This window comes from Phalacrocorax carbo, chromosome 1, assembly GCF_963921805.1.
Source record: "Phalacrocorax carbo chromosome 1, bPhaCar2.1, whole genome shotgun sequence".
Classification (NCBI taxonomy): Eukaryota; Metazoa; Chordata; class Aves; order Suliformes; family Phalacrocoracidae; genus Phalacrocorax; species Phalacrocorax carbo.
This window is the reverse complement of record NC_087513.1, coordinates 4,997,611-5,009,958: the sequence shown is the minus strand read 5'-3', so window position 1 is coordinate 5,009,958 and position 12,348 is coordinate 4,997,611. Positions and strand designations below refer to the sequence as shown.

At 44.6% G+C, this 12,348-nt stretch overlaps 1 protein-coding gene across 2 annotated transcripts in view; it reads left to right on the top strand.

Moving 5' to 3' along the window:
- The window catches only part of SFMBT2 (Scm like with four mbt domains 2), a 124,212-nt gene that overhangs the window by 65,667 nt on the left and 46,197 nt on the right, over positions 1-12,348 (top strand). For both annotated transcript variants that reach the window (XM_064442594.1, XM_064442603.1), the window contains 2 exons: positions 7,629-7,730; positions 8,392-8,539. In XM_064442594.1, the coding sequence (XP_064298664.1) occupies positions 7,629-7,730; positions 8,392-8,539 (250 nt within the window). The remainder of the gene's footprint in view (positions 1-7,628; positions 7,731-8,391; positions 8,540-12,348) is intronic.

Genomic DNA, 12,348 nt, shown 5'->3' with positions numbered 1-12,348 from the left:
TTGTTCTTGGTTTTTTTTCCAGTTCAAAATTTTTCTCTCTGTGGCAAAAAAAAAATCTCTACACTATGCCCACCCTAGTGTGCCCCTATTTCTAACTGGAGGTTTTGGCTGTTCTGTGTAATCACTAATAGTATTAATTAATGGTAAGGCTAATGACATGGAAGGAATCAGTCGGGACAAATCTCTCCTAAGGAGAGTGATGGGGGGACCACCCATCAGCCAGGCAAGAGTTGCCCTCTGAAATTCAGGACGGAGTGGTTGTTCTAGTTCTACACTCAAAAGTATGATGACAAATATTAGACAGGACTCCTCCCCCCCTCTAAAATACATTTTTTCCATCAGATGAATTGTACATTTTAAATATAAGAGTAAGAGGGACTATTTCTCCAAGACTTTTTTTTTTTCCAAACAGAACAACATCTCTCAAAAGTTAATAAACCCTTCGGGTGTTTTAGGGTGTTTTCTTCCATTATTTGGTATTCTGGAGGAGTTTAAGTGTAAGATAGAGAAACTCAAGGGTTACTTTCTGCTCAGAGGCAATCCTGACCTGAGTGGATGAATAAAGTTGAAGTCCAGCAGGGCTCTTCTGTCATCAGCCCCACTAATAGATGGGCTCGTGCTGATGCAGTAGCTTAAAACGGATGTGCTTTTGGTTTCACTTGGAAGCCAACTCCCAACATTAGCAAGCCCCAGCCCCTTCGTGCACCGATGGCTTGGCTGGCCCTTGTTGCGCATGCTGTGCTTTAATAACCCGCCAGTCGCCATGTTGTTTGCAGGCTGCCAGGTTATTTATAACCCATCTGTTCTTCCCTGTCCGTAGCACTCACCAGCCCTTCTCCCTGATTGCTATTTGCCTGGCTGGGAGATGTCCACAGAATCCTGATCCCTCTGTTGTTTGGTTGCCTTTTGATCCACTCCTGTCTCAGCTTGTTAAAGCCATTTATCTTGCAAGACCTAACAACCATCATTAGGAGTATACTGCTAAGGTCCTCACAAATGTTGCTGCCTTTGTGGCTCTTGGGAGCAAGGATGTCTCCGATACCAAAGGTGCCACTCAAATGAGATGGAGTCTGGTGGTCCCTCTGTGGACCAGGGGAAAGTTTTAACCTCTCTACAGCTCCCTTCTGACCATGGGCTTTGCAAGGAAGTGGGTGGGGAGAGCAGTCCAAGGAGGTGAATGTAGCCATGCCTTATCTGAGATGCCCCAAGGGTCTGATGGCAGCACCGTATGAAAGTCAGGGATGGAAGAGAAATGCTGGAGACAGTTCAAGCAAAACAGGTAGGTGGAGTGGGAGCTGGGTCCCTCAGCCTTCCTCATCCCTTTGGCTGTACATTTAGCATGTGTGGTTTTCTTTCTCCGTTACATGTCAGGGGTCTCTCGGCGTGGTGAGAGGTTAGCAAAAAGGCGTGATCCACTTTGCTTACTGCGTCCAGGCTTGGTGTGGGGGATTTTGTGCGTGACGACCTGAGGTCTTGCCTCCCGCATCCCTGGACATGGCAGTGTTTTCCACTGAGAGGGGCTGTTGGAGGATCTGGCACCTACAGCCAGAGTCTGCTCCCGTGTAGGGGGTGTGTGATACCTAAAAGTCATCTATTTAAAGATAGGTGATTTTCCTCAAAGAAAGCAAAAGCCAGCTCTGGTCCATAGCTGTTTTGCAAGGTGGTTGCAGACCACAGCGTACACTGAATTTATTCTGATCCTCTAATGAATTCCCATTGATTTCTCAATAGCTATTACTGCCATGACGTTAATGAGGGCAGACTAGGTCCAAACAAGTGCCTGTGAGGACCCAGTCCCTCTTCACAGCTGAGATACTTATTTAGGGGTGTGAAAAGAGACACTGATGGTTTCATTCTGAGCACTCAAGTTGGTGTTCCCACCTGTGTTTTCCTTTCCACTTTACTTATCCACCTGTGAAATGGGACCCATGCACGTCACCCATGCAAGAAGGATTTGTTAGCAGACACTTATGGAGTGGTGTGGCAGTCCTGAATGCCGTAAGATGTTAAAAAAACCCAACAAACAAATGCAAAAAAATCCCCAAGTGGATGCATATCTGTCTCCTCTACCTCTGCTGCCCGTGCTTGCACCGCCCAGGCAAATCAAAGCAGGCGCTGCGTAGGAGGGGATCTTTGCCCTAATGCCATCTGCGGCGGGCCGAGCCATACGGAGAAGGTGTATTTGGATTTAGACCGGCTACTCTGCAATGTTGCTGTTTCTATGGTAACTATTTTTTATTCAACAAGAGGAGCTTAAAATCTGTAGGGCTAAATTCGATCCTAGGCAGAAGCATCTGCAGTTTTTAAGGGCCTCTTCAGTAGGTGCAGTTTATAGCTGGCTCTCGTGCTCATTACTTCAGGGTCACAGTATCTCTAAAGCCTCCTTCCCAGCACCCTTTCCTCCTCATCCCACCCCACATCTCTATATTTTGGTCTTCCCGTGACTGCACTTGTCAAACTGAGGGACAATTTGCTCGTGTTGTGTCTTACTGGGGGATTTTTGTCTCCCTGCAGAGAGTGTGTCTTTAGGGAAAATTGCTCCATGTTTAGCAAAGGAAGTTGATGGATCACAAACAAGACTGATTCATCCACAAATAATGCAGTGTCTTGCATTTGGGAGGGTTCTTCTATTTATTTTTTTTTGCTCAATTAAAAAACAAATGCCAGATTCCTGTAGAGGCAGTTTAACCACTGCTATTACTGTGTTTGTGACTGGTTACCACACATGAGCTTTGTGATTAAAATTAGGCTATTAGAAGCAGCCAGTTTCTTGGAGAATTAGAGAAAACACTGGGGGAAGCAATTTCTTTGAAAACAAAAACTGAATCAAATAAAACGTTTCCAATCATACCAGATGGGGCCCACTTCTGTGCCTTTTAGTAGGGTAAACCAGGAGAGATGTGGCTGAAGGCAATAGCATTTCACACTGTTAGAGTTGGTGAGGATTAAAAGAGGCTCAGGTCAGTCATTTATTAAGTGCTCAGTGTTTCTAATCAGCCTCTCAGTTTTGCAACTTTACAGCATGCAGACTTATTGCTGAGTTTTGCGCAAAGTTACAGGCTTATAATTGGTGCGAATCTGACTATCCTGGACCAAAAGAGGCCTGACTTTTAGTGTATTTGAAAATTAGGGTTCAAATTAGAGCCTTTTCCTTTTATTTATACACTGGTTAAGCTGCTAGGTTTAAAATGAGATGACTCCAGTATTGTATCTTGAGTAGAATGGGCTAAAACCGAGCATTTCACAGTCTGAAGGTGGTGCCCTTCCCCGGGTTTGCAGACACATCTTAGCTAAGTCCCCCTGCTCTATGTGCGTTACCCAATGCACTGTAAAATTACCTGAGCTCCACCCTTCAGCGGCCAGAACGCTGCTGCGATATGGGCAAATTTAAGTTTATTTACAGTTAAAAGACATTTGTTGAGTAGAAATCCTCAGAAATCAGGTTCAGCGAGATATTTAGGTGGCAGAAAGGGCAAATGACAACGATGATTTTGAAGTGTATCTGTTTGAGTTCAAGACCTAAAGCCGATGCTTAGTGACTATTATTAGGACTTAAGCATGTCACACACACAGGTACTTCCCTAAAGCCTGTCTGCATCCTTAAGAGTCTGAATACTTTTGTAAATCTGTCTGAGGGTCTCTTTCGGAATGACTTTTAGGCTCCCAAGTCACCTGACATTTTTGAAACCTGCACTGCTAGTGACTAGTTACCTATGCAGGAGAAAATTATGCAACTATCTCGGTACCTGAAGAAGAGGGTTGGGAATTCGGAGCCTGGTTCTCCTCCCAGCACCACTGCTGACTTGTTATTTGACCTTCAGATGTTCCAGCTTTCAGCCCTGCAGGTGATGCTGGTTGCAGTGAGCCGTTGCAAAGCCCATCGGTATTTTTGCACAAGGGTTGCACAAACGCGTGCCGTACGAAGATGGAGATAACGATGCAGACGCGTATCGAAGCGGGACTGTCTTTCGGGTGGGCCGGAGGGTCGCAGCCTGTGCATGCTGGCAAATTTTCAAATGCATACAGCTCTAAAACTATGAGTGTGGGGCTGGGTTTAATTGCTTCTTGGGGCTCGTAGTGAGACCTGTGGCAGCCCTGGCTTTTGCCGGTGGGTTTGGGCTGTGACAGACTTACAGGCTTAGATTCAGCAGAGGGTTACGCAGTTTTCTGTTCATTACCTGTGAGCGCTGCCGCAGGCTGTAGTCCACCATGTCAGAGATTGTGACCCTTTGAATGACCGACTGTGGTGCTCGTACCACGTTAACTCATTGTACTTCCCCGTGGTATGATTTTTTTTTTCACTTTGCTCTAAGGGATTTGTCTGCATCCTTGTGGATTGTTGATCCAGCTCACTTGGCTCCTCTCCAGCAGTCAGAGGGCTTTTCCGTCGCCCGCTCAGGGCTTGTGAACTCTGGGACAGGCAATCCATGGGTGTAAGTCCGTGTGGTCAGTGGGACTGCTCCTGGGAAGCATTGCCTGCCAGTAGGAGTAAAGGTTCACCATGCACGAGGCTATGAAATGCTCCAACTGGTCAAAAATATTCTGCTTATTCATCTCCATTCCAAAGAAAATTGAAACTCACTTGGAGAAGTTGCTAGAAAATAATGGCTGCTGATGTCCTTGTAGGTGGCTTTGAACGCCGTGAAATAGCAGTAAAGGGTCGGATTCTGCCACCCCTAATCAAATCAGGCGTTTCTTTTGCTTGGCTGCAGAGCCTGGCGGGGACCAGGGGGAAGTCTCGCCCCTCCAGTCCTCCTCTTGTAGCTGCTTTTATGAAACAGGCGTCTTTCCTGTCAACGTGAATAAAGGGAGGAGAGAGCTGTTCATTATCCAGTGTATCACTTTGAGTCTAATACTAATTAAAAGCTTTGCCTTCACTTCTGTGGAACCTATTCTTAGAAATTATGTAAATTAATTGGAGTTTTGAAGAGGAGCATATGCCAGATCCTAAGTAATTCCCTGCTGGCTGAGGCAACTCCAGCACTGGAACCAGCGAATGGCATCAGGATCTTTTTTTCCTTTTGTGGCTGTAAAAATCTAAGGCTGCTTCAGTAAATTTTGATGCTTTTCTTCAGCAAATATATGAGAGAGATCAAATATCCAGACCCTGACCATTTGCCAGAGAGGTACAATACAAAGGCTTTTTTCTCCATGAAAGCTTTTCCATCTCAAAAATGACATTTAACACAGACAAGCTTTTTACTTCCACAGCCCTTCTCCAAACAAACGTACGTTCCTGCTTCAAAGAGGATTTTGACCCTCAAAAGGGAGACGTACCCGAGATCCCACGAACTCCCCTTGCGAATTCGCTCTTGCTGTTAGTTTAATGGGGAAGATATTTACATGCTACACTGAACGAGAAGGGAGATTTGATCCTAAGATAGCATGTGTGGAGAAAAAGAGAGATGCTTTTGAAGTAAAATAGCTTTAAATGTTATTAGTTGTTTTTTTTTTTCTCTACCTGATTATTTTTTCCCTTTGAAAAAGGCTGAAACAAATAGAAGGAGAAGAACTAAAGAAAATTATTCAAATAAAATGAGAAGCAATGTGGTTTGGTCTCAATATATTTTGGTCTCAATCGACTAATCACTTAAAAAGTTGAGCATGTTTAAAGAGAAATGTGATTAAGTACTTTGGTGGATCTTGGCTTAGTATGTGTTGAAGCTGGATACAAGCGTGAATTGGATCGTGGAACTTTTGATAGGAAGATGCTGCAGTGTAAGCTTGCTTCCAGATGTACATTTTGCAAAGTTGCCTTTTCTTTACAACCTCACCGTGAGGATTAAGAGATGCCGGGTGTGGATCCTCATGCAGGAGGAGGCAGCCCTCCAGTCCAGATGCTTTTGGCTTTTGGAGATTTGAAGTTCTGTGCTGGTGAGGTCTGATTTCCGCAGCCATCATCTTTCTGCAGCTGTAGCCTTTTCAGTATTCACGATGGCAATTCTGGTAACCTGTCGATCCAGTGCATCCCTGGTACTATGTAACCTCTGTGTACAAGGAGCCAGATTCTCTCCCCTGGTTCAGACTTCTATTTGATGAAACGTTCTCTTTGCTAGAAAACGGGTCTCCTGTTTCTCTGGGGCTTTAGTGATACGGAAGCAACTGCCAGCAAGCGCAAGTGTGTCTGATGGTCCTGCTACCCTGCAGGGCACCCAAACGCTTGAATGTCTGCTCCTTCTTCAACCATTAGTTCATTGGGCTTTGGGCCATTATTGGTAAATCTGCCTCAGTTTCCCCCTAAGTATATACTTCTGCTGTGAGACTAAATCCGTTATGATTATTTTTCTGACTGCTTTTTGGGTCTCACGTAACATTGCAGATCGTTAAGATGAAAATAACAATTCATTTAGCTGTGTTGGAGCTTGTAAAAATCCTTACCTCTAATGGAAGCAGTAATGTAAGATCCCAAAATAGAAGTTGTTAAGTCTACAAGTGAAGACAGTTCTTGGGAAGAGAAAGCACAATGACATATGACTTCGGATCAATAGAAAATCATTTTAGAACAAGAATGCAACATGTAGCAATGAATGTAGATGGGAATGACATTGCTAGCCACTTATTAGATAGCAAGCTTTCTGCATTTATTTTGCAGTCGTCTGTATGCGTGTGTTAAATATAACATCATCTCTTTTTTATGCTTGTATCGGCTGATGCACATATGGTTTAGAAATACTGTAGGACATTTTTATTAAGGGAACACAAAATATGATCATTAGGCTGGAATTAGGATGCCAACTTGTACACCTGTTAGACGGGGGTCATGAGAGATGGAGGAATTTCATAGTGTTAAAGACTAAACTGGTGAGAAATCAGGGACTCGAACTTGGGTTACTTCTGACTGTTGGGACTGCGTCCTGCTGCCATCCCCAAAGCTGCTGTGTGCAACCCTCTGGATGCAGCCAGGCTTGATCCCAGGTAAAAGTGTTGCAGTGGGCATGTACTTCGACACAGTTGACTGTTTTCCTACCAACGTGTTCTCTTGTTGCCTGCATTTTGGGTCCAAGTTCATTGTCTGGACCTTAGTCCACCTTTAATCTCCTGGCTGGAGAAGAGACCTTTCCATCTTGCAGTACATGAAAACCAGCCCACGTTCTTATCTCGGTGCCCTGCAGGAGCTGGACATCCCTCAGGGTAAATCAGGGCCATCCTGAGGTGTTTGCACCCATGCTGTGCATTACCCTGGGGGACCTCAGGTTGAGTCTTGGCACCTCCGGACCTCTGGTTGCTCCCAGGTGGTAGTGGCTGTCAGAGGTGAAGAGGCTCTGCCCGGGGGAGATTTTCAAGTAGCCATTTCTCAGACAAGCCCTCATTTTGGTAAACATGATCTCCTTATCGACTAAGTTCAAGTTAGGTGCTGCTGATGAGATGGATGCATATTGTGCTTTAGATATGATGGCCTTGATCCTGCAGATCTGTCCTCTAGGAGCGAGGCTTTCTTTCTGTGATTGGGTTGGCATGAAAAAAACATAGGACCAGGAGCACCCAGTTGGAGCTGGGAGTCAATCTGGTAATCAGCTAAGTCACAAAACCCATGTGGACACATTTAAAATAGATTTTCAAATGTATCAGCCCCTCCTTGGTGGATGGCGCTGACACACTGTGTTCCTCTTCCCTCTCTCTTCCTGCAGGACCATGCTGATTTGCGAAACCACTTCTTCACCGTGGGGATGAAGCTGGAGGCGGTGAATGTGAGGGAGCCGTTTCATATCTGTCCTGCATCAGTGACCAAGGTGAGCTCCCAGAAAGCAGGGGTGAAAAGAGCCTGATTACCTCTCACTGATTTCCGCCACATTTAGGAAAACTGAGGAGTGGTACTTCATTGCCTGGGGAACACATTAAGAAATCTTTTTAAAATCCATGGATGTTCCCAATTAATTAATTGTTTCTTTCCCACAAGCATCACTAGCTGACTATATGCTCTTAGATCTAATGGGGATAAGCGTGTCCATCTACCACTTACATGCAAAACAAAAAGGGATCCCTCTTTTATCTCTTTCTCCCCTCCATGCATATGTATTTTCCCTGCACATCTGGGAAACCTTTTGAAACAAAACAGCTGGATGGAGGTGGTAGCTGGATATTTAATCCACGCTCTTGAAGGCAGGAGAGGGGAAGGCTGTGGGGTCTCCAGGATCGCCTCCAGCCCCTGCCCAGCTATGGGGACACTGAGTGACCCTGAACCCCAGTGTTTTCGCTGCCCCAGTTTACCCATCTCTAAAACTCAGGCTTTGATCTCTTTGGTAGAAACATTTTGATGAAAAATGTTAGGTGAGAGCAAGTTATTTTTGGGAGTACTTTCATTCCAAGGCCTGGCTTTTCCAGCTTTCCACACTAGCTAATGTTACAGCAAATTTAACTTCTGATTTTGTTTTCTTCTTTTTCACCCCTTAGGTTTTTAACAATCATTATTTACAAGTGACCATCGATGACGTGAGACCTGAACCCAGCAAAATCTCAATGCTTTGCCATGCGGATTCCTTAGGGATCTTGCCGATACAGTGGTGCCTTAAAAACGGAGTCAATCTCACACCTCCCAAGGGTTCGTATTCCTTCGTGGTGATTTGCAGGTTTCCTCTGAAGGAACTTCGCTTGTTATTATTGCCTTTAAAACCGTGATGCTGTTTGCTGCAGAGCATCACCCTAAGCACCCTGAGCCAGGGTAGCTCTCTTGAGTCACTGGGGCTGTTCTGGCTCAAACCACCCTGTGAACATCTCTGCAAAAGCATCTCGCTGGCGGATTGATGTCTGCGTGCTTTGTAGTCTGGAGCAGGCTGCACCAAAGCCCAGTGAATTCCTGTAAAATACATCTTAGCGATGCTTCGTCTGTGTGGAGAGCAAAAGGAGCATTGAAAGTCATACCATACCAGAGACAAACCAGGCAGTTCCACTACAATATCCGCAAGGCTGAGCCCAAGGAAAGCTCCTAAATCTAAATGTCTTCTGTATTGAAATCGCCTCGTGCCCCACCAGCTAAACTCACGGCTGCCTGCCCGGGAGTGTGTAGGCATTTCCTTAGCAGTCTCAAAAAATCCCAGGCGAGGGCAAACTGTTCAGGTCAGAGCCAGGAGAAACAGCCTCCAACCGTGCAATTTCCCAAGTTCGTAGCAGTGCAGTTAATTACCTGCAATTTCAGACAGCCACCTGCGGTGCCCTAGCAATATCTCTTCATTTGCAAAATGTCTTGGTTCTCTGGAATTTTAGATTTTTGAAGCTGGCCAGGATGTTGACCCTTTGCCAAAAATTGGTGTTACTTGGGAGAAAAAGAAATGCCTCAGAAAAAAAAAAAAATCCCACTAAGTTTTGCACATGCAGATTTGGCTTCATTTTGGAAGAAGTATGCGGCTGCCAAACCCAGGGAAGGGAAGGGTTATTCCCTTCCAGATTCAGAGTCCTCTTGTGTTTATCCAGAGTGTCTCTTCAGCACATGTAATTCGAAATTTCCACCAAAGTCCTGCAGTCCTGCGCGTGCAGCTGCATACAGTGCTTCCATGATTACTCCGTTGCTTTTACTGAAATAAATGTGCTGTCTGGATGCTTTAGCTCTCTCCTGCTTAAATCCAGGTGTAATGATAATGCCTGTGTCTGTGCTCACTGATATTGGCTAGAAAAGTTGCTAAAATGAAAGTAAATGGAGTGTTTTGGTTTTGCTACCCCAAATTCACGTGCACCTTCCCCCAGGCCCGCTAATTAACTAAAGTAGACCATAGGCCAGACATTGCTCTTTACAGGGTTATGGCCAAATAATTTCCAATCCATGCTGGTACAAAGCCTGCCTGAGATGGTGTTTTACGGGTCAAGTGCATGCGAACTCTCTTTTCGATGACAGAATTTTTAGAAGTTGCTGTAGCATCTGTCATATAGAATCATAGAATCATTAGGGTTGGAAAAGTCCTCTAGGATGATCAAGTCCAACCATCGACCCAACACTGCCATGTCTCCTAAACCATCCCCTGAAGTGCTACGTCTACATGTCTTTTAAATACCTCCAGGGATGGCGACTCTATATAGGTATTTCTCAACTTGGCCAGTAAAGTCTAAAGGGTAGGTAGGTATCTGGTGGGATGCTGGTGATTGGGGTTTGCTTGGGCCCTTGAGAAAGTGTAGAAAGTTTCCCCTCATTCCCCTGATGAAAATAAAGTTTGCTTTCTGCCGTCAGATCAGAAATCCTGGAGGGAAGCTATTAAAATAAGTCATAAAACAAGTGGCAGATAGAAGCGTGCTATATATTGCCGTATTTCTTATACTGCATATGAGGGCTGCATGCCCAAACTGCATCTTATCACCTTTGGTGTCAAAAACCTCTTCCATCAGCAGACACACTCTTTGAGTCACTAAAATATAATCAGACATTGGAACGATTTTATTTTTTTTTCAAAAAAACCAGACTACCCCAGAAACCACCAAAAAGAAAGCAGAGGGAAAATGAAAAGCATCCAAAGCCCCACTGAGGGAGCCAGTCTTCTCTGAGCAGAATAATACCCGCTTTGGATAAAGAAATAACCGGGAGTGAGCTGAGAGGGCTGCAACGCTGCGGAAGTGAGGAAGGCTGTGGCGTGAGCTGGCTGCTAATGAGCAGGTCTGCAGGAGGAGGAGGAAATCCCACCATTTCCACCCGAACGTCTGGACAGCTCTACCTGCCCTGGGGTGTCCAAACTGCCCCTTCTCACATGCAGATTTGACCAGCCGCCTGCTGCCCCAGCGCTCACACATTCCCGTCCAACATCACCCTTAACAGGGAATTTGTTGGCAATATTTAGTGTTGCCCAAACGGCTCCCGCTGTTGAAAGGCAAGAAGTTCCCATGGAGCAAAAGATAACAGTGGAAGAAGCCCTTTTACTTTTTGTGAAAATAGTTTCTTTGCTATATTGTATTTGTTTGGTGTTTTTTTTATTAGTTTGTTGTTTTTCTGATTTTAAAATTAATTGATTTTATTTCATCAGATCGGTGTGCCGGGTTGGGGTGTTTGGGTTCAGAGGCCTTTATTTCGCTGATATCCTTCCTCTTGCCGTTTTGCCTCTCAGGCCTTTGTTGAAGCCAAACATACAGTAGATAAGTCATGAACAGGAGGTGCAAGCATTTGCTGCTAGAAATAGAGAGCAGTATTTTCCTTTACAGTGCCAAAAATGAATATCCATTTACTGCTGCTGTATAAACACTGAACAAGCGCTGTTTATATTTATTAGAGCTGGATTTATAGACCACTTCCCTTCAGAGTAACAACCATTGTTCCTTTTTATGAGCTATTAAGAGGGGGGAAAAACATTTCAGTAGCACTCCTAGTTGTAAGGCTTACTAAGGAAATGCCACTTCCAAAACGTTCGGTACATTTGTATTGTTATATTTGCTTCTGATTAAGCTGCTGGGCTCTTCCATGCTGAGCGTGAATGGAGAGTGAGAAGAACTTTCACAGGGTGATTCTGCTCCATCGCAGGAGGACAGACAGATCACCTCTGGATCTGCCTGCTTTTCCGTTGACTCTGTAGGGAGCCCAGGGTGACGGACACAGCTATCGGCGTTTCCACTGCAAAAATCTGTATGCGATCAGATGAATCCCCTCCTGACATGATGTGCGCTTCGCCTGTTTTCCATTTAATTTTATGAAGCTGAAAAGTATCTGGCAAACAAATAACTGGAGAGCAAAAAGGAGATGGAGAAGAAGCAGGAAGAAAATACTGTTGCAGAAATTGGTTGTTAAAAAACAGTACAGGGATTTTTTTTTTGTATGAAAATGCACATTCTCTATAAGGAGTTGCCCTTTTTTACTTCTTTGTGCATGTTTATTTCTGCCTTTCCAATTATTATGCACTTGGATGCCCCACAGAGACAGACATCTTTTAGGACCCTCTCTGCTCAAGGCTTTATCTCATTAATTTGTTTGTCATGTATGCAGTCATTCGGATTAGAAATTCATCTTATCCCACATACTTGTATCTTAGCAGGATGCATGGGACTTTATTTTTAAAATCTTTACCTCCTTTTTTTCATCTGGGTGACTGGTATCTGACTCCACTCAGTATTCCTGTCCTTTCTTGCCTACAAAAAATGTCACAATTTTCATTGTCATAAATGATTCATTCCCATCTGATCTGGAGTGTCCCTTTTTTGGTTATCAGTAAAAAGGCACTAAGGGATGTTCCATGGAATGAGGCCAGGCCGAGACGCTAAGCAGGGCGATTGAGGGAACCCCTGAAACTTTCCAGTGAGAGTAGTTGTGCAATAATGTTATTCGAGTATCGACAGTATCGTCACAGGGCCCTGGACAGGATTAGCACTCATTGGTTTCAAGCACTGTAAAAAAGCAAATAAACCCCCTCCTCTCTGTGCCAAGAATTTATTGCCTAAATAGCC